Raw genomic sequence first — 21,223 nt, forward strand, 5'->3', positions numbered from 1 at the left:
ACAGAGTATGGAACAGGAAAAAGATTCCTCAGGTGCTTCCTAAATTCACATATTAGAACTAGAATGTACTCACATGGAAGCATACGTCCATCAAAGCAGAAAGAGCCTTTTGATATTGAAATCAAAATTTTAGTAAACAGGAAACATTTCTTTCTTTCTTAAATATTGTTTTCTTTTTCTTTTGTCACTGTTGGCCAACCCCATCTCTTTGTTTGTTGGGATCTGATGTTGTCATTTATTTAGTGGGTTTGACACTGTTGAGAAGTGTGCTTTTTGGACAGCAGAACCACAGAGATCTCGTACCTGAGGCTGAGTCACGCAGCAGTATATTTTTGCCTGCACTGAGGGGCGCAGACCACAGAGGAAAGCTGTAAGTTCTTTTCAAAGACAGTCTCCACCCTAAATTTCCTCTAACCTGTGCCATCGTTTATCCATCCACATCATTTCCTTGTGTTAGTGTCACCAAATCAAAGTGCAGGATTTGTGCCTCCACCAGTGGACGAGAGACTCGGGCTTCCGATGGGGTGGAATCTAAACATTACTGGTGTCCTTGTATGAGCTGTAATGTCAGCTAGCTCAGCTTACTTAGTTAGCTTCTTGCCCATGAGTGAAAGGTGTGCCTACCTTGAATCACCAGCTCATGATTTTCACAAAGATACATTCCTGTGTTCCCAAAAGTATTGTTTATGTGCTGTTATTAGCATCACCATCTGCCATCTAGTTCTACTGAATATAAGAGAAAACATCCGTTTCCCAAAAGAACCTGCTACATTCTAGTTTCACAGAAAAATAGCACAAGATAGAGGAAATATATGTTTCTTCAGTTATGAGACATTCAATTATTTCTGGTGTCTTAGTTAACCTATTTTCATGCTACCCCCCCCCTCTTTTGTGTCAAAGCCTTCAGATTTGATACGGCCTCTGAGCTGCACCCTCACTAGGCTTCAGGAAAGAGAAATCAGATACTTTGAGTGTCATTCTAGAGATCAAAGTCAAATAAGTGCAGCTCCACCAGAGGTAGCAGTCACAAGATCATCTCAGTCGGCCCCACTGTAGGGCTTAATATTCATAATCTCTCAGATTTTGGTTGTATTCTTTCTGTTGTCTGGCAAATGGTATGCCATTATCCAGATGAAATCATTTCTGTTGGAACCTCAGTGTGTTTAACACCAGGTATACTGGGATAACAACAGTGTTCACTGTCATCTAATTCAAATGTGTTCATTTTCCTATTAATTGTCCAATGGGAATCTTTGCTTGATGTCTTTTATATGTCCCCTTTATGTAGCGTCAGTGACCATGTTGTGTAGATTTAAGTGAGGATTTACCGATTAAAAAAACCAGTACACCATTAGTGTGTCTGACGCATTACATTCATTGCCCACCGGATACCTACTGTAGATACATAGAAAACTTGTTTTCAGGACTTTATTTATATACACAATACACAAACTGTACAACCCCATAAGAAGTACAACAGAAATCATATTTTTTTCTTCAATAGGGAACGTGCAAAAATCACACAAAAAGTGACATCATTTGTTTTCTTCTCAGTCATTGAGTGCAACACGTACAAAAAGTACATGTTCTGATGTGTGGAGATGTTGGACACAAGTTAAAGCGTCAGAATTCAAACTGTTGAAGATGAAATTGGCTTTGGGTACATCTGACCATGTCCCGGAGTGCAACAAAACCGGAAAGGACCTAAATCAGATGAAATAAAAATGAAACACTGTAATCATTGACACAAAATTATAATAAGTTAGAAAAACTATCACAATGTAACACATATTTGCAGACACGGAAGGAACCAGAAATGGAAATTGGAATTGGTAAGTCTACGTGAACGATTTCGTACCTGTGTAAGTATGAATATGGCAAGAACTATGTGAACGCCCCTCTCCAGAGGTTGGATGAGAATCGCTTCGTTGAACAGCTGAAACAGGATTAGCGGAAACTGCAGCAGGATGCTCAGCAGCCAAAATCCAGCCAACTCTGGAACCTGTCACAAATATTACATGGAGTAAAATATTTGTCTGATTCTTTTTGTGCCTACTTTGTTGACCTATTCTACATTCATTTCTTAACAAACTATGGTCCATTTTTAAATCTCTTGTATCCTAACTTTTGTTTGTGACGCATCACCTTTTCTTGCAGGTTCCCAGCATAGCCCAGAAAGAGTCTACTGGCCTCGATTAGAGTCATCATAATGAGAATAGTGACAAGGATGAACTTGTAGTAGTCCGTCAAGGCAGGATACTAATAGAAATGACAATTTGGCATTCAGAACAATGTAGTGAAATGAACTCAGGTGAAAATACCACTTTTTAACTAATAGAAACAAAGATCATCTTATCCATGCTTTTGCACTCGTGGGCAAATTTAACATCACCAACACTTAAAATTAGCAAAGTTTACTCCCCCTTTCTGTAATCACTGTCAATCATTTTTTTCCTTACCTTGAGGTGTAACATTACAGTTTCACAGATCCACCACCAGGGGAAGAACCACATGTTGAAGTACAGAGACATCTGGAGCTGAAGACTAGACAGAACCCGCTTTTCTGAAGAACACAAACAGAACAAACATTAACTGTATAAACAGCTGAATTATTGCAATAGCCACAGTCAAAGTAAAGCTAAAGCATTTCCCTCTGTTTCCAGTTTAGCAATGCTAACATCTGTGCTAATTCGTCGCCAGAGTTAGCTACATTATGAGTTTACCGTGTGTCGAAAACGTATCAGTCCCCTTTGTGGGAGATTGAGTCCAACTTTCGTCAAATAAAACATTCCGAGAGAAGTCATCTAAACGTCTTCTTATCTTGTCTGGTAGCTCCATCGAGGAATGCTATCTGCTAAACACACACATCACGACAGGGGGAACACATCGCTTTGCTTATATGGAGAGAGACAGAGACAACAAAGCCTGTCCTCGTCTCCTGGATACCGACGAAATCTCGTGTTGTCGTGAAATCTCGCGTGAAATCTCGCGTGAATTCCAGGCCTGGCCTTCGTCCCTGCTCACTACATGACAGTACTGTACTGTACTGTATAGCTCAGCGCTCTTCACTCATCTATGTTGAGAACTGCAAACAAAATTAATTATAGTTAACATTGCTGTCACATACATTTATCTAAAATGCTAACTCATTCTATAATTACTAGTTTTTAAAGTTTATCTAACTAGTGTTAACTAACTAATGTGTTACTAGAATTATAACAAAATATGAAAAAGTTTCAGTATGAAACGACTTTAACTTAAACCTTCAGGGTTTAATATACTTTACATTCATAAATCTTTGACGATTTTTAGCAGCTAGTTCAACTCATGACTTTATTTATAACCACATTTTAAACCCAACAGTGTTTTTAAATGTACAAAGTGAACAATAGTCAGAAAGTTTGAGGCCCATTAAACCAAAAACATTTTTTTCCACTCTGTTCTTTTTTATTTTCAACAAATATCAAATATTGAATATATGATTTTATAATCTGTCAAAATGTGATGTACTCTGACATCCTGTCAAATGTTCCAGATCCTGATGGCATCTGGCGATGTAGATGGTTGCACAGGGATAACAAGAAAAGCAAAGAAAAGCATCTATGTTCTGTCCAGTGTGTTACTGTGGGGTTCATCTGAAGCCACCATTAAAAAAATAAAAAATAAAAAATAAAAAGCCTGATTCAAGCCTCTGCCAGAGTCAAACACAGCATCTGTAGCTGCCGTGAGAAACTCATGGAGATGTACTGCCACACTCATCAGCCCCTCTTATACACATTTCAGAGTGGCCTTTTATTGTGAGCAGTATAAGGTACACCTGTGCACTAATCATGATATCAGATCAGCATCACTATCACGCATTTAGACAGATTTGTGAACAATGTTTGAGAGAAATGGTAATATTGTGTATCTGGAATGAATTATAGATCTTTAAGTCCTTCTCATGAAAATGGCAACAAAAACAAACGTGTTGCGTTTATATTTTTGTTGAGTGTAGATTTGTGTTTCAACAGGCACGTGGAGTAGACTAAACAGGAAATGGCAAAGTTGTGCCAGGCTGGAAAGGTTTTGCAATATCATTGTTAGTTGCGTTGTCTTGTTTGACTACTGGTATCTAATACAAGCATAGATTTTTCTGTAAACTGCAAGTATTTCCCATAGGGGAATTTGTCTCTGTGGCTGTTAAGTTTTTGATAGCAGAGTGAGAAACAATACTTAATTTAATGACACAATTTTTTAAAAAAAAGTATTATACATGATTTTTGGTAATACAGAATTAACAAAAACAAAAATATGTGCATTGAGTTTACTTTATTTTGAGTGCTCAGATTGCAGTTTCCCCACATTACATCTGAGCCACATTATAGCTTTCATTGCAGTAACATGTGGCGCCAGCACCACTGACTGTTAGTGCCAAGAACATTCATAGAATAGATTCAGTGGAGGCATTTCTGTAAGAACGATCCAACGTGTCATAGAAACGAAGACAGGCTTTGTAATGCAGAAGCTTCTCATTGACAGGACTGATGGTCAGTGCTTTCCCCTGCATACTCAGGTCTTTGTATCTGGACAATGCCAAGAAAACAAGAAAGTACAATTTACATGATAAAAAATGCAACTCTCTTCACCAGCTGTAGAAAAAACATCTTCAATGAAATGTAGTGGACAAAATTGATGAAAATTCATCCATTATTAGAATATGATACCGCATTACACTTTATACTCACGGTAAAAAGTATTTTACTACACCTGTAAGATATCCGCCAGCATACTAAGGTATTTAAAGCCATCAGTGTGGCCAGGAGGAAGAAGAACCTCTCCAGATTCCCATCATGCAGTGTGTTTGGGTAGAAGTTACCTGACGGAATATCACTTTGTGGTCATGTCAGTCATAAAATGTAAAAACAATCACTATCATTCAGAGTAACTATGATTGTTCATCTGCAGAAAACACGCATGACATTCGTTAAATAATTTTACCTCCAGAGAGAAAGTGCACTAGCTGAATTATGAAGGCCCCAAGAAAGCAGCCCCCTCCATAGGACAGAGTGAGAAAGTGCAGGGATATCCCTCTGATGTGGCTGGGGGTCAGCTGGTAAGATATGAGGGAACCTGTCAGAGAGGAAGAGACAGCAGAAATGTCTCATCTTTATTTGACATGGAGGAGAAACATCTGTGACTCAATCAGAGCTCTCTGAGCTCTACTTGTCAGGTGGTTTATAATTATTTGATAAATCTTGTTCTGAGGCCACTCACATGCGGGGGTAACGAGGGCCTCTGCAAGACCAAGCAGGATGTACTGAGGAGCCAGTTGGAAACATGGCATAGATGATACTTGCAAAACCTTTCCAGACAGCGTCTGCTCCACCAGAGGGTGAGCCTTCCTCTGCAGCTCGGAAAAACCTGCCACCAGGACCGACAGAGTGGCACAAACATGACCCAGAGCTGGAGGGAAAGGGTGGACAGGGAGAGGTGATAAGAAAAAGGGCTGCAGAACAATTTCAGGAGAGAGAGGTGAATTAACATTGTGTGCATTTAGTGTGGACGTGCATTTGTGCACTGAGAAACGCTCACTGATGACTTTTGCAGGTGCCAGAGGAGTTTTGTCAATAGAGAGGTAGTAAGTCGTCACACACTCGATCAGTGGGGCCAAGACCAGTAGAGGTAGGATGCTGATAACATTCATGGTGCCAATGGGCAGCAGGAGGTCATTCAAGTGAAGGTTTGAGTTCATCGTCTGCAAATAGTAACCTGAGGGAATCTGTGGGAATCAAGCTCTTGACATGAGAATGATGTTTCTTTGTGCTTCATGTAAAGACTCATTACATAAACAGTGACCTGCCTGTGTGACGCACGCTCTGTACAGCAGCTGAAGCCCATAAAGAGGAAAGAGCTTGGCCAGGACTTTGACGTTCTCTACATGCGTCTCACTATAACAGCCACCGTTGTTCTCCTTGGCCCGGTCCAACCAAGATGCTACATCTCCACTTAAATGGCGATAATGGAGGCAGCACATCTTAAGAGAGTCCAAGAAAACTCCCAGGGTGGTCAATAAAGAGCCACCTATGAAAGACACACAAAGTTACAGAATAAAATCTTTCTATGTGGTTTTTAACTGTCTTTCTTTTTTTTTGAGTTACCTTTTTTGGGTTTATAGGTGAGGTTGCTCCGCATCATATGAATGGCCATTAGAGCAAGCAGCACAGAGGTGAAAGGGATAAGGAAGCCCAGATTTTTTGCAACAGATTGCTGGATATAAGCGATACCCAGAAACACCACAGTGGAATTCAGGTTGACCAACCAGTAGAACCTACACATAGATGATAGAAATACAGTAAAGCACTGACAATTCATTTGTTTCATGAGCAAATGAAGAGTTGGTCCATCACTTAAATGCATGCTGAAATATCTTAACAACTACTGGATGATCCTTCAAGGATTGAGTCTGTTTTCAGGTTTGAAGACTTCTCACCCGTCATCCAAGAGGCTTCGTTCTTCAGTTCTGATTGGTGGGGAATATGATATCTAAAATCTTCTGAGGTTGCTAACACAACAGTCTATGGTCACAGTTATGTTTTGGCACAACACAGGAGAGCCAGCTTTTCAGGCCAGACCTGTATAGATTAACTTTGGCCACATTCTAGCTTCATATGGCTTTGAGTCTATTCCACTTTTCAGTCTGGCATTTAGTGAAAGCAATTGTATTTACCTATTAGGACATGAAAAAGGAAATTCTGGAGTTGTCAAACCACATATTTATAAAAACACAACAATGGGCTGATTATTATGATTCAACAACCATACATTCACATGCTTCATTAGATAAACCTTTATCATCTTAAGTCCATTCACAAGATAAATTATAATTATATCAATAGAATTGAAGAAACGTAACATGAATGTAATTTGTGTTATTTTGGGATACCTGTAAACCATTTGGATTTTGACAGGCTTTTCTTTTTGACTCCCTCACTGCCCAATTCTCCCATTTGGAGCACAGCAGTATTTATTTGTTGAACTCATTCAGACTAAAGAACTTTATTAGGAAGACTTCTTAAATTATAACGAGACAAATAAAGGTGATGTTATCAATGGATTGTTTGTCTGTTAGCGAGAGATTATCGACTAACCAAGTGAACAGTCATATTCGAATGATGAAAACCACTGACCAGTTGAAGAAGGAAAGGAGCTGGTGTTGATTGTAACCCTGCAGGCTGTAGGCTCCCATGGGGCAGAGGATGGCCCGGATGCCCCCAATACCCAGCGCCGCAGCAAAAAGTCCGATGTAGAACAAGATCTGCTGCTCCCGCGGGTCCAGCTGATGTGTCATGTGATGAGTGTCAATGTAGAAATCCTCAAATGGGAATGCTACCACTGGCAGCATAGCTGTGCCTAAAATTTAGTTTCAGCTAGATTTTAAAAATATAAAGTCATAGAATCGTAACAATGATTTAAAACTTACAATTTAGTTGATAAACAAGAAAAACAGTTATTTAAAAAAATACTAAAATTGTTTTCAGGATAAGAACAGTGTCTGTTGGCGCATTGCTTCTTACCAAAGAAATGAAGAAAGGCACACAAGTAGAGCACCGTAGCCCTTCCCAAACAAGTTTCTGCAAACCACCCAGCCAGAACAGGGGTCAGGGTGCTGGCTCCTACAAAGCACAGATTGACTGTTGCCGCCAGGTAGTTATCATAGCCCAGTTTCACAGTGCAGAAGAGAATCATATTGCATACAATCCCAAAGAATGTAAATCGTTCACACAGCTCCACCAGCAGCACACAGATGATAACCTGAAGCTTCTTACGGGCCCTCTTTGGCATCTCTTGATCTCGACAAGGGGTCTGGTAGAGCTGAAGCTGTTGGCCTCTGTTGTGTGGAAGTTTCTGAAAATCCCCCATCACCAAACCACCTAGCCAGCAAGTTGGTTGCTGTTGTTTGTGCTGACTGGATCCATTCAGAACTGAGCGAAGCAAAGCTTCGAATGACAGGACCAGCAGAGGCTTACATGGAATCCCTCACTTACGTGTGACTCCATAGAGCTGAGCTGGAGAAATGCAGCACAGAGGCACGTTTCTGCCTGCACACGCCAGTATTTGATTTTCTTCCCGTGTCATGATCTTACTCAGAACTGTAGATGCTTCACTGGGATGTGACATATTGCTAAGAATTGTATCACAAATGAGTGATGAATATGAGTACTGTAGAGAGGTTCCAACAAATATTTTTTTAATCACCAAGATACTAAACTATGGCCAAACTGTATTTTTTTCTACGTTTGTTTCATATCTTAAAAGTCTGCTTATTTTAAAAATTTGCATTGTTATGGCAAAATACACCTGAAGAACATTAACTGTCCAGCAGAACGCTATAAATATAATTAGCTTCACCTTTTGCAGCTGCATCAAACAACTGGAATGGCAGAGGGCATACCCCCATCAAAAATTCAAGGGCCTCATTCAATAAAGCCTCATCCAAAATAAGTCATATCTCAGTAATAAAAATTTACAGAGCAGTTAACACCCGTGAAAATAAATTTACATTTTGTGGATTTGCACCAAACACACAGCTACCAATACCCTAAATATACCCAATTTTGTTATTGAAAATCTTACTATGTAAAAAAAAAAATGGATCCACACCTTTGTTGGAATCCATATAAAAAATATTGGATCTATTCTGATCAAAATATCATCCTCCCCCCGTAGTTTCACAAAAAAGACAAGAAAACAGAAAAATTAGATAATGTAAGGTCTTCACTTAATGAATAGGCCAACTTTTACTTTTGATAGATTAATATATCTAATGCTACTAAAAGTAAGGTTAATGTACTGTGCATTTCCACAATGAGTTATTGCTACTTTTACTTAAAATATATGAGTGCTTCCTTCATGACTGATACAAACATACTATATCAAATGTACACATTTACATATTATTTAAAATGTTACTTGAAAAAGCTGGACCTCAGTTAAAGTCGTACTGGTTTGTTGTGAACAGATTCATAGATTAAATAACAATCAACAACTCAAAAACATGTGTTGTTGTCATAGCAATTGAATTTCAAAAATTTTACTAAAAGACAAACAACAAGAAAATAATCTAGTAGTGGAGGTAATTACAAACACTCACAAAATGCCACATCCCTTTGTGAGAGAAGCCCTTCAGTGTATACGTGCATGTTTGTATGCCTGCTGGTAATTAGAACGACACTGTTAAGTGGCAGTGAGACAGAGTGCATGGGCAGTGACACGTTTTGTGGGTCACAGATATGAGACAGAAAAAAAATTGTCTATCATTACAGTAAGGAGTCAACTTATTGTCTAAAGCAGGGGTCACCAAATGGCGGACTGCGTGATGGTTCCGTCCGGACCCGGGACCACTTCATGATAAATTCACGAGATGAGATTTTCTTTGCGCATTTTTACTGATGGTCACGGCTACAGACGGCGGGTGCTGCTCCTCCAGTTAATACAGTAGTAGCGCCACTCACTTCAGCCAATCAGATCGTTTCTTTACCCTGTCAGTCAGCGCACCAGGAAGTGAGACAGCCCGTTGCCGCTGTGAGTTTACCGTAGTGATGGGCAGATGAAGTCCCATGAAGCATTGAAGCCTTTCATCCCAATCGGTTCACAGTGGTTCGGAGCGTCATGTGGCTTCATTTGTTCTAGGACGACATCTACTGGATGGTAAAATATCAGGTGGCATGAGTTTCAAGTGTGCGGCGTTTTGCAGAAAGCCTGTTAATAAAACTGTCAGCAAAATAAAGAAGTATGCAAAACATGTGTAGTTTAGTGATTGTAATATATATATATATATATATATATATATATATATATATATATATGTGTGTGTGTGTGTGTGCATATATATATATATATATATATATATATATATATATCTCTCTCTCTCTCTCTCTCTCTCTCTCTCTCTCTCTCTCTCTATATATATATATATATATATATATATATATATATATATATATATATATATATGTGTGTGAAAAAGCTGTTTAGTTCATTCGCTCGTTCAATATTCCCCTCCACAGTGCTGCGCCCTTTCCCTTGTCCGGTGATGGTTCTCATCCCATTCCACACCTCCCCTACCTGGTTGCACCCCAGCTGCTTCTCCATCTCCCTCCCGTACGCCTCCTTGGCCTCCCTCAGGCAGAGTCTCACTTCCTGCTGGGCCTTCTTGCTCCTGAACGCCCGCTTCTTCCTGTTCAGGACAGCCTTGACTTCCTTTGTTACCCAGGTTTGTTGTTGGGGTAACACCTGACTGTCCTGACAGGGGCCACGCTGTCCACACAGAAGTTCATGTAGTCTGTAAAACACTGAGCTGCCCCCTCAATGTCCTCCCCACGTGAGCCCATTGGCACTTTATTTTTAATTCTGAGGTTTGTGTGTTCTTCAATCTAACATAAAGGCTTGAAATTTATTTTCCTGGGTTTTTTATTTATTTATGGTGAGGTAAAAGAGCTAGCTTTGCACTAATTTAAACAAAACCTAAATTGAAGATTGAAAATCGATCAATTAATCTGAAATGTTTCACTTGGGAATGTTTGATGTGAATAAAGCATAATAAAATTGGAACAAATGAATTCTGAAGCTGCTGGATCTCGTTTTAATGTCATCCTCAATCATTCTAGTAAAAACTGGAGTTTGGAGTTTAAATTTGCATTTGCTTTTGAATTCAAGTATGAAGATAGATGTTAAGGCCTTCTTGTGTGTCGTTACAGTGTTGTTTTTTTGTAAGCTTACTCTTCTCAGACGTTTAAAGACAAACGGCGAGTGTAACGCGTCCAGCGTCACCATGGAAACAGCGTCACGTTTGGCTTGGGGCGGGGCGTAAGACAGGAAGTGGTTTGGAAACAGCTCAGTTGGAGCGTTTGTGAGAGAGAAGCGCGACCGCGAAGCTTTACGTCAACCCCGCGTACTAAGGTATGATCACAGCACATTTAGGACAGAATTGTGCTAATAGTAAACATGATTAAAACTCTGTTGTACCTAATGTATTATTAAAGCTAAGCTAAGTTAGCATATAAAGGCTAGTTGTTAGCGCCAGTGCCGATTTGCTAATCGTTAAAACAAGCTGTTGATTTGAGCTAGAGAGATTGTTATTTTTATTTCTGCAAAAACACTTTAATCACATTCAAACATTTTACAATTTTTACATTAGATGAAAGCACTAAAGTGCTTCAGAAGAAGAAGATTTTTTTGCAAAAAAAAAAAAAACTTCAATCACATGAGCTAGAGAGAAAACAGAGCACCAACTCGTCAGTCGTGTTTGTAAACACCGGCCGGTTGAGGAGTTGCAGCAACCTGTTTGATGTCATTCAAAGGTTATCTAAGTTGCGCATAACTCAGTGAAAACAACTTAATGTTGGTGTCTCCCCCAAGCAGACATCGACTAGTCATGCCTGGAGGGAGGATGCCGAACTGTCCTTCCTCTGTATCCAAGGGCTTCAGCTCGACCCCTGTAAAAACCAGCCAGGAGAAGGATTACAACACATCCCAGGGCTTGGATGACGATGATGTGCTCTCCGACGACGAAGATACGTTTTCTCTGCTTTCTCCAATCTATCATGACAGTTTTGACAGTGATGAAGAGTCCAGCCCTATTCAGCTGACTTCACCAAGTCAAAACGAAGACTCCACAGTCAATATTTCTTCGATCAGGTAGAACTACTTTTTCCAAAATGAAGTTAAAACACGCCACTTATTGTTCCGTCCAGTTTGAGTAATTCAGAAGTTTTTGTGATCATTTCCAGCGTAAGAGATTTGGCCCCACTTGACTGTAGTCTTCAGTCTGTAAAGAATATTTAGAGAAAAAGCCAAAGTGCCTTGATAATCACTGGATCACTGTTTCAAGGTTAAGATAAGCATTGGATTAAGGTACTAAGACTATGGGGGAGGATTGCAATCCTGAACTCTGAAGGGCCCCATTCAAAGGAGTCCGTCCATTAAATAGCATAATTTATTGCAACTGCATATCTTAAAACTAGGGATGCAAAGTATGAAAATACTACTATAACATGGGTTTATGAAGTGGCAGTGAACTGCTTTCCCTTCAAGGAAGATTTTGTAGTTTTCAATGAAAACTGTGCCCACCATTTGAAAATTGTTTTTGGTGGTTGCCTCTTAATATTAATCATGTAATGTTATAAAGAACAAAATATTGTTTTCATCTGACACAAACTACCCAAGTTAATTTGAAAGTAGACACAGTTGTGTGTTTTCAGTGTGTACTTTATGAAGCAGACAAATGCATGTATTAAAGAGAATATTTTTAACTGGATATGTTTCTGTTAAAGATGTGAGCCGCCTAAAACACCTTCAGAGCTGATGTTGACTGCGACTATGGAGCCTGCAACATCACCTACTCTGAGTCTGAGTCCATGGGAAATGTGGTTGGTGAACAAAGCTAGGGAAGACCGTGTCAAATCTGAAAAGAAAGCGGCGGAGGCAAGCAACAGTTCAGAATTAGCATTGTGTCCTTTGGTTTCGTTCTGTCAGCACTCCTGATTCTCCTCTGCTGTTTTAGAATAGTTGCATTTTCATCCATATATTTAAATTGCTTCATCTCAAACATGCATGTTATTATTATTATAATCATTACTATTATTACGTTTTCATTTTGTCTAAATCTCTGAGTAGAACATTCTAAATCCTTCTAATTAGGAGCTGCTCTGTAAAGAAAAATTGGATCAACAAGAACGGGAGCATGAGCAAAAAAAAATTGCTATGGAAAAGAACATCCAGGAGTGGCTGAAGATGAAAACAGAACAGGTAAACAACTGGTTTTATATACTATATCATAAATCCGAACAAATCCCTACAACGGACTGACAACAATTTTTCTGAAATGTCTTACATTACTTGTCATGTCACTCTATAACTTTTATTTTCAATCGCTTTTCTTTCAATCACAGGAGAAGCATAAACTACTTTTAAAAAAGAGCAAAGAGGAGGAGGAAAAACAAGGGCAGCAGGACAGACAGAAGGAGACTGAACAGAAAGCTCAGCAAAAGTACAAAACCTGGCTGCAGAAGAAGAACCAAGAAAAAATAGAAGTGGAAAAGAAGGAGAAAGTAATGTGGTCTTTTCACATGTTTCGTATGTTGAAAATATTTTTTATTTCAAATATTTCTATTGTCAAACGGAGACAGCAAGACTGTCATAGATTTTTTCTTTCTCAACAGGAAGAAGCTGCACTTAAGGCGGAGCAAGAAAAGGAGCGCCGTAAGAGAGCAGAGATGCGGTTCCAGGAATGGCTGACAAAGGACAAGGAAAAAAACAAATCCAGTCCCAATGCATTTTGTCACCCAACAAGTAAGGTCATTTGAATCATCTGGGTTTCATAAACTTTATTAATGTTATATTGTTTTTTGATTAACTTATACAAAATAATTATTAAAATATATTGGGTTGGTTTTCATGTTTTTATTAATCAAATAATAGTAACAAAAAATATTCTTTTTATGTTGGTTTCAAACATTTAAATGTAGGTTAGGGCTCATTAGCGTCATTCTTTTTCCTGATATTTGCATATATCTGTGTATTTTTAATTTTTTTTACAGGTCCATATGACAGACTCTACCCATCACCTAGCTTCTGCAATCCTTTGCCATGGAAGCCAGTTCCTACCCCTCCCCCAGAAAAGACACACAATAAGACGTCTGACATGAAAGCTCAAAGACAACGAAAATGTCAACAAAGCTCCAGTGCCACTTTGAGACTGAAGAACATTCCAAATGTAGGACAGTCAGTCCAGAGGAGATGACAAATCAGAATGACATTCATGACTGTGAATAAAGACTCATCTACGCCATCTCCTGAACAAAGACTTGCTGAATCACAGATGTACACCAAAAGGATTTAAAAATAAACCAATGAGTAAATAAACACATTTATAGAAATATGAAAATAAGCATCCATTTATGAATTAATAACTGCACTTTGTTTCTTTTATCTCAAATTACTTAGTATGAAGTGTAAACAGATAGAACATAAAACAATGTCAAAGCATCATAGATTTCTCTGGTGGTGCAACTGAAATGTACATTTTACACAGTAAATATGTCCACCATCAGCCTGAAAACTCCATCAACCTTGGATTTTGTGATTTCTTTTATGTGGGTTGATAACTAATTAGTGTGTGGTCATTTAGGATTTTTCAGACATCACATCTATTTCTCTCAGAATAATTTCCAGACTCAAGGTTACTCAAGTGTGTCCAGATGTATGTTGGGAATAATTGTGGACTCTACATACAGACGTTGAACCAGTTGTGAAATAAAAACATGTTTCTTAAGTCAGATCAGTAATTGTGGTGTATTCAAATGCCTGTAAAGTAGTTATAAAGATATGTTAACGTGTCTGTAATGTTACTTTTATTTTTTGCTGTACACTACAGATTTAGCAATTAATTCCTAGCTCATTTTTGTTTATATGTGAGACCACAAACTCTTGAAAATAATTTTTTTAAATTTTTAAGTCTTTGGAGGTGATGATTTGTTGTTGATACTTTCATACCACAAAACTGTTAAGAGTTTTAATTTTAGGGTGTAATTTTTAAAAGATTCTTTTCCCTGTCATGCTCGTTTTATTTGTGCCTCCACTCAGTGGGCAGCAACGCTGTATCATACTGCATTAGTTAGACATGAAGCACTCAACCACACAACAGAAAGAAGGTGGTTGGTGATCTCAGCCGGATAGACCCAGCTTGGTCAAGTATCGCTCACACTCACACATTGTTCTGTGTCCAGCTGTGCCTTGTTCTTCTGTGGGCTGAGATGACGACAGAAACATGTGGGGGGGTAGAGAGGGAGAGAGAGAGAGGGGTTCAGAGCAGCATTTTCCTTCTCTATTAACATCTTAACTCTGATACTGATGTATGCAGCCTAAGGTGAGGTGGTTTCAATTATGTTTTGTTAGCCTTTAATTATATCCTTTACTATGTCTGTTGTGTATTAGTCTTGGTTGAACTATGCTTAACATCTTACTGTTGTCTTCTATGGAATGTGTTACTCAACCCGGTCAGTGAGGGGTCTGATTGTACAGGGCTTCTTATATTCACAAAAACACACTGGGGTCCAAAGGTCAGCTGTTAAGGAAAGAAGCCGAATCTTTGTGCAGTATTCTGTCAGGAGTGGTTAAATATCTGGAGCTGTTGAAGCTGTTTGCTCTAGGATGTTTGCACTCTGAGCCTTGTTAGCTAAACCTGTCTTGATAAGAGAAAAGGTTGTGTTCAAAGTCACCGGACACTTCTGGTGTGTCGGCACCCACCTCTAGAGCTCAATGTAATGTTTTAATGTTTGGTGCTATTTTAATTACTGTACATTATTTATGCCTGACAAAAAACTTAAGGTCACTGACTTGGATTTCTCTACCCTCCATTTGTTGTGAAAGCATTTTAGAGCATAAAGAGCAAATATATATCCCAAGATGCAGTGGTGCAGGTGGACTGGCAGTTGGAGACCACGCCTACCAAGACAGGTAAGAGGTGTGTCTATAAATGTCCCTGACTGAAAGGGGGGGATGAGGAGTGCAGTCTAAAGGGCAGAACCAGAGACTACACTTGTTTTGAAGACGTCAGTAGTGTGGCTGACGAGAGCAACACAGATATGCAAGACAAGCACCAGGTTTTGGATACTGGCTTAAACTTATTTGTGAAAGAAAAAAAAAAGGAACTTGAACCCACGATGGGATGATTAACTTTATTTTGAAGGTTTTTAATGTGCTATGTGCAGTCTGTGAAGGAATATAATGACAGATGGAGCAAGGTTTTGGAATAAAACGGGATTCATAAATAAGATTATTAATAATTTCAATGTCTGTGTAACCACTGACTGGAACAACTTGACCTGGATCACATACACATATCTGCAACCACAGGAACTGTTACGCTACTGCTGGTAGAAACCAAGTTTGTCCTTTTTTGACAGGGGTATGTGTATCTGTAAATATTCATAGATATTATTGACACAACTTGGAAGGAACCAGTTCTGTTACACAGGGACATAGCGGTCTTGGATCTAGTGTTTGCACCTCAGTGTGTGTGGTTTTTTTTTATATATTCCTCCCTTCACCATGCAGTCTGCAGGGCCGGAGATTGAGGACTCTTTTGACTTTCTTTTTAAAATCATCCTGGTTGGGGACTCAGATGTCGGGAAGACATGTGTGGTACAGAGCTTCAAGTCTGGTATATTCATTGAGAAGCAGCAAAACACCATCGGGGTCGACTTTACTGTTCGTACCTTGGATATCGATGGCAAGAAGGTGAAGGTATGTGATGTGATCTCCATTTGACTTCTCTTTTCATTCATTTATTGTTTTCTCTTTTCTTCAATATGGCTTTTATCAGACACATTTCTAGACCACAGCAGGTAACGAATAATCATTATTTCTTCATGAAGCAGAGAATTTTATTCTGAGTAAATCTGCAAGCAAAAAAAAAGATGTGCATGTGATATATCTGTCTTTTTCTGCTCCTTAGAGGAGAAGGTGTGGTAAATTATATCATCTCTGTTAGCTTTCTGGGTGTGTTCACTTTTTATCTGCATGAGTGTTTGAACACAAGTATGGCTCTAAAAGGACAGATCACTTTGACACTTCCCAACATGTGTTATTTTGCAGATGCAGGTGTGGGACACAGCAGGACAGGAGCGCTTTCGTACCATAACTCAGAGTTACTACCGCAGTGCCCATGGGGCCATGGTGGCCTATGACATCACACGGCGACCCACGTTTGAATCTGTTCCCCACTGGATCAGGGAGGTGGAGCAGTACGGTGCAGCCAGTGTGGTGCTGATTCTCATAGGTAAGCAGAATGAAAGTTGGATGCATGTCAGTAAACCCTTCCTATATTCCTTGACTGTAGGTTAAATAATCAAACTTGTTTGTCCATAAAAATATCTTTGACATTAATTTTGATGATATACCTGTGGAGGTATGGAAATGTCTAGGAGAGGTGGCAGTAGAGTTTCTTACTGGGTTGTTCAACAGGATCTTTGATAGTGAGAAGATGCCTGAGGAATGGAGGAGAAGTGTGCTGTTGTCCATTTTTAAGAACAAGGGAGATGTGCAGAGTTGTGGCAACTACAGAGGAATAAAGCTGATGAGCCATACAATGAAGTTATAGGAAAGAGTAGTTGAAGCTAGACTAAGGGCAGAAGTGAGCATTTGTGAGCAGCAGTATGGTTTCATGCCAAAAAAAGAGTACTACAGATGCAGTATTTGCTTTGAGGATGTTGATAGAGAAGTACAGAGAAGGCCAGAGGGAGCTGCATTATGTTTTTGTAGATCTGGAGAAAGCTTATGACAGGGTGCCCAGAGAGGAACTGTGGTATTGTATGAGGAAGTCTGGAGTGGCTGAGAAGTATGTGAGATCGATGCAGGACATGTATGAGAACTTTAAGACAGTGGTGAGGTGTGCTGTAGGTGTGACAGAGGAGTTCAAGGCAGAGGTGGGACTGCATCAGGGATCAGCTCTGAGCCCCTTCTTGTTCGCTATGGTGATGGACAGGCTGACAGACGAGGTTAGACAGGAACCTCCATGGACTATGATGTTTGCAGATGACATTGTGATCTGCAGTGAGAGCAGGGAACAGGTGGAGGAGAAGCTAGAGAGGTGGAGGTTTGTCCTAGAAAGGAGAGGAAAGAAGGTTAGCCGCAGTAAGACAGAGTACATGTGTGTGAATGAGAGGGACCCAAGTGGAAGAGAGAGGTTACAGGGAGAAGAGATCAAGAAGGTGGAGGATTTTAAGTGTTTAGGGTCAACAGTCCAGAGCAATGGAGAGTGTGGAAAAGAGGTGAAGAAGCGTGTACAGGCAGGGTGGTGCTGGTGGAAAAAAGTGTCAGGTGTGATGTGTGATAGAAGAGTTTCAGCTAAAATGAAAGGAACGGTGTACAAAACTGTGGTGAGACCAGCGCTGTTGTTTGGTCTAGAGACAGTGTCACTGAGGAACAGATAGGAGAAAGAGCTGGAGGTAGCAGAGATGAAGATGCTGAGGTTCTCTTTGGGAGTGACCAGGAAGGATAGGATCAGGAATGAGTCCATCAGAGGGACAGCACATGTTAGAGGTTTTGGAGATAAAGTCAGAGAGGCCAGACTGAGATGGTTTGGACATGTCCAGAGGAGAGATAGTGAATATATTGGTAGAAGGATGCTGAGTTTTGAACTGCCAGACAGGAGGCCTAGAGGAAGACCAAAGAGGAGGTTTATGGATGTAGTGAAAGAGGACATGAAGGTAGTTGGTGTGAGAGAAGAGGATGCAGAAGACAGGGTTAGATGGAGGCAACTGATTCACTGTGGCGACCCCTGTAGGGGAAAGCCAAAAGAAAAAGAAGAGTGTCAGGAGGAGATGGCCTCCTGGTATAACAGCTGACTCAGCACTTGACTGTTGTAGCTTGTAGTTTACGGTGATGGTAAATATACTATAGGTCTCTCTCACACCAATACCTTAATTCCTCAGTTATTTTTATGTAGTTATATATTCTTAAGCCCAAACAAATAGATCATTATTTGCAAACAGAAAATGAATGTGAAAACGTCATGAAGTGCGCAAAGTAGTGTAGTAGGTAGAATCATGACCTCAACAACATGAGCTTTTAGTTTATACTTAAGGCCTCTGTGTGGAGTTTGCATGCTATCCATGTGTGCATGCAGGTTCCCTACGTCTTCCTCCCACAGTCCAAAAACATGCAATAGAAGTGAACTGGTGTCTCTGAATTGCTGGTAGATGAGATTAATGGCATTAATGGCAGAGCTGGCTCAGTGTAGAACTGGGGATAGAACAAAACCTGTTTGGTTCAAAGTTCAAAACAAAAATGAGTAGCTGGTATTCCAGTGTGAGAAGTAACAGTTACAAGCAATATAAATACTTGTTTTTGTAAATTGAGCCCTTCTCACAATTTTCATTTTAAAGACTAAAGGATTCATAAAGAACTGAGAATATTGGTGATCTGTGTTCCACGACAGATGCTGTTTTCTTTTCAGAGCAGCGTCCAGCTTCAAATGACAAAGCTATAAAGTCATTTGTGCCACTTCTGTTTTTAATGCAGGTAATAAGGCAGATCTCCACGCTCAGAGGCAGGTGCTGTTTGAGGATGCGTGCACTCTGGCAGAAAACAACGGGGTCCTGGCTGCTCTAGAGACCTCAGCCAAGGAGGCCCAGAATGTGGATGCAGCCTTTATTCTCATGGCCCGGGAACTGCTGGCACGTAATGGAATGTCCATCACAGACGAGTCCTTACAAGACTTTCCTCAGTTCATGCTGAGTAACAGCTCCCACCCAGTCCATGGCACTGGGAACTCGGACAAAAAGTGTGGGTGCTGAGCAGACTGCAGCATGGATGCTGTGTTGAGACTGAAAAATGGTGGTGGAAATGCAAAGCATGTTTCCAAGATTCTCCACCTGGGAAGGTTCTTTATGTAGGCATTGTTAGTGAATATGGGGAAAGTGAAAGTGAAATTTTGTATGTTTTAGCCTGCAGTTAGCATCAGTAACCAAGGTTTTAAATGGTTAAGTGGTTTTAAATATTGCAATATTCATCTGAGGATAGCTGCTGCTGAATGTGATAATGACTTCAGCGATACACACAATATTTTCACTTGACAATAAATAAGTGTACTTTGTTCTTCTAATTCTTATTTCACACTCTACAAGATTTCATTGCACAATATCAGATCTTATCGTTTTTAAAATTTAAGCAATTTAAATCACCAGTAAACACATCATCATCATTTTTTTATTATCAATGGGGACCTTGGCTAAACAAAATGTATAATAAGTTATGATGACAGCGGACGTGAATTGCAATTGTAGACATCGAGGTGAATTCAAAACAGCGCCATTATATAAATATACATCTAGCGTCAACATAACAAGCTAACATTTTCACATTCATTTATCACAAAATCATCTCAAATGAAGAGGCATCACTTCATTGATCATATTGTGCTGTAATGGCTGCCCTGACTGATGAGGTGACGGGTATCGTCAATGACACATGACCCAACGTGATGGTGCTGCTGCAGCGCAAATTTGAAGGTTTCCTGACACCAGGGATGATGCCAGACATAAGGAAATTTTTTTTATTTTTTTCATAATGATAAACAAAACATATATTTTGCAATGAGTTTCCTGCGGCAGCGTAGAGCTGCCAGACCAAGAAAATAAAAACCGGGAGGACGTTTTCCACGTTATTTCATGATACGTATCACGTTATTTCGTGATACGTATCATGTTATTTCTGATAGTATCACGTTATTTCGTGATACGTATCACGTTATTTTGTGATAGTATCACGTTATTTCGTGATAAGATGTTAACCCTGGGTTAAAGTACATGCGCCGTGTTAGGCGATTTCTCCGTCTTTGTTCAACACCATGGGGGTCGAGAAACTTTAACAAATGCCTCACTGTACTTTGGGTGACAACATATCCAGCTTGGATACAGTTGACATGATGGAGCTTGTATCCATGCAGTCCCTCCAGCTTATCAATGAGGAACGACGCTACCTCAAAAGGGTCCGACTTCTTTTTCCTCCGGTATAGCCCCATGTTTTTCAAATTTCTTCTTAGGGTACGCATGCTTATATAAATCTCATCCACGGAGCCCAATAACTGCTAAATCTCACCATGTCTCAAGCCAAGCATGAAATATAATTTAATGGCATCATGTAAAGGAGCCATGATTTACAGATGGCCAGCAGACAGTAAAGAAAACCACTTTTCTTTTCACATTCTCATCTTATCACAAAATTACGTGATACTTTCACGTTATAACGTCAAAAAGTCGTATCACGAAATAACATGATACTATCACGAAATAACGTGATACCATCACGAAATAATGTGAAAAAGTTGTATCACGAAATAATGTGATACCATCACGAAATAATGTGAAAAAGTCGTATCACGAAATAACGTGATACTATCACGAAATAACGTGATACTTTCACGTTATAACGTGGAAAAAGTCCTCCCGGGTTTATTTTCTTGGTCTGGAAGCTCTATGCTGCCGTACATAATAACCTCAAGGTCCATAACCTACCGTATTTTCCGCACTATAAGGCGCACCTAAAACCCTAAAATTTTCTCATAAACCCGTAGTCCGCCTTATAATCCGGTGCGTCTTATATATGGATTAATATTCATATTAATATTGGTTAAAAACATGATCGCTGAAAAAAAGCCGGAAGACTGGCCGCCAGTCGT

General features: G+C 39.7%; 4 protein-coding genes across 4 annotated transcripts; 2 read left to right on the top strand and 2 right to left on the bottom strand.

Annotated features, from left to right (window-relative positions):
* Positions 1–1,420: 1,420 nt before the first annotated feature.
* On the bottom strand, positions 1,421–2,923 carry tmem17 (transmembrane protein 17). The gene is made up of 5 exons (XM_068313811.1): positions 2,724–2,923; positions 2,460–2,563; positions 2,146–2,259; positions 1,859–2,002; positions 1,421–1,704 (listed from the first exon to the last, which is right to left on the bottom strand). The coding sequence occupies exons 1-5, from the start codon at positions 2,836–2,838 to the stop codon at positions 1,624–1,626; spliced, it is 558 nt and encodes a 185-aa protein (XP_068169912.1). The 5' UTR covers positions 2,839–2,923; the 3' UTR covers positions 1,421–1,623.
* Positions 2,924–4,423: 1,500 nt separating this feature from the next.
* slc15a5 (solute carrier family 15 member 5) lies at positions 4,424–7,902 on the bottom strand. Its single transcript, XM_068312140.1, has 9 exons — positions 7,557–7,902; positions 7,170–7,392; positions 6,141–6,310; positions 5,843–6,063; positions 5,575–5,761; positions 5,257–5,445; positions 4,981–5,112; positions 4,750–4,858; positions 4,424–4,565 (listed from the first exon to the last, which is right to left on the bottom strand). The coding sequence occupies exons 1-9, from the start codon at positions 7,900–7,902 to the stop codon at positions 4,424–4,426; spliced, it is 1,719 nt and encodes a 572-aa protein (XP_068168241.1).
* A 2,633-nt stretch (positions 7,903–10,535) lies between these two features.
* ccdc34 (coiled-coil domain containing 34) lies at positions 10,536–14,484 on the top strand. Its single transcript, XM_068313359.1, has 7 exons — positions 10,536–10,941; positions 11,404–11,679; positions 12,315–12,465; positions 12,682–12,789; positions 12,933–13,091; positions 13,203–13,332; positions 13,581–14,484. Exons 2-7 carry the CDS (start codon positions 11,417–11,419, stop codon positions 13,781–13,783), a joined length of 1,014 nt encoding a protein of 337 aa, XP_068169460.1. The 5' UTR covers positions 10,536–10,941; positions 11,404–11,416; the 3' UTR covers positions 13,784–14,484.
* A 300-nt stretch (positions 14,485–14,784) lies between these two features.
* Positions 14,785–19,629, top strand: rab19 (RAB19, member RAS oncogene family). Its single transcript, XM_068313291.1, has 5 exons — positions 14,785–14,908; positions 15,412–15,498; positions 16,099–16,287; positions 16,639–16,822; positions 19,066–19,629. The coding sequence occupies exons 2-5, from the start codon at positions 15,448–15,450 to the stop codon at positions 19,338–19,340; spliced, it is 699 nt and encodes a 232-aa protein (XP_068169392.1). The 5' UTR covers positions 14,785–14,908; positions 15,412–15,447; the 3' UTR covers positions 19,341–19,629.
* Positions 19,630–21,223: the final 1,594 nt, after the last annotated feature.

The sequence above is a fragment of the Antennarius striatus genome, chromosome 4 (assembly GCF_040054535.1).
Source record: "Antennarius striatus isolate MH-2024 chromosome 4, ASM4005453v1, whole genome shotgun sequence".
In the NCBI taxonomy this organism is placed as follows: domain Eukaryota; kingdom Metazoa; phylum Chordata; class Actinopteri; order Lophiiformes; family Antennariidae; genus Antennarius; species Antennarius striatus.

Coding starts and splice junctions, on each gene's coding strand:
- tmem17 (XM_068313811.1), bottom strand. CDS start 2,838: ATGGAGCTACCAGACAAGATAAGAAGACGTTTAGATGACTTCTCTCGG. Junction 2,003..2,145: donor CTGGGAACCTGCAAGAAAAG/GTGATGCGTCAC, acceptor TATTTGTGACAG/GTTCCAGAGTTGGCTGGATT. Junction 1,705..1,858: donor CCATATTCATACTTACACAG/GTACGAAATCGT, acceptor CATCTGATTTAG/GTCCTTTCCGGTTTTGTTGC.
- slc15a5 (XM_068312140.1), bottom strand. CDS start 7,902: ATGGGGGATTTTCAGAAACTTCCACACAACAGAGGCCAACAGCTTCAG. Junction 7,393..7,556: donor TGCCTTTCTTCATTTCTTTG/GTAAGAAGCAAT, acceptor ACTAAATTTTAG/GCACAGCTATGCTGCCAGTG. Junction 4,859..4,980: donor AGTGCACTTTCTCTCTGGAG/GTAAAATTATTT, acceptor ATATTCCGTCAG/GTAACTTCTACCCAAACACA.
- ccdc34 (XM_068313359.1), top strand. CDS start 11,417: ATGCCTGGAGGGAGGATGCCGAACTGTCCTTCCTCTGTATCCAAGGGC. Junction 11,680..12,314: donor GTCAATATTTCTTCGATCAG/GTAGAACTACTT, acceptor TTTCTGTTAAAG/ATGTGAGCCGCCTAAAACAC. Junction 13,092..13,202: donor AAGTGGAAAAGAAGGAGAAA/GTAATGTGGTCT, acceptor CTTTCTCAACAG/GAAGAAGCTGCACTTAAGGC.
- rab19 (XM_068313291.1), top strand. CDS start 15,448: ATGCAGTGGTGCAGGTGGACTGGCAGTTGGAGACCACGCCTACCAAGA. Junction 15,499..16,098: donor GACCACGCCTACCAAGACAG/GTAAGAGGTGTG, acceptor TTCACCATGCAG/TCTGCAGGGCCGGAGATTGA. Junction 16,288..16,638: donor TCGATGGCAAGAAGGTGAAG/GTATGTGATGTG, acceptor GTTATTTTGCAG/ATGCAGGTGTGGGACACAGC.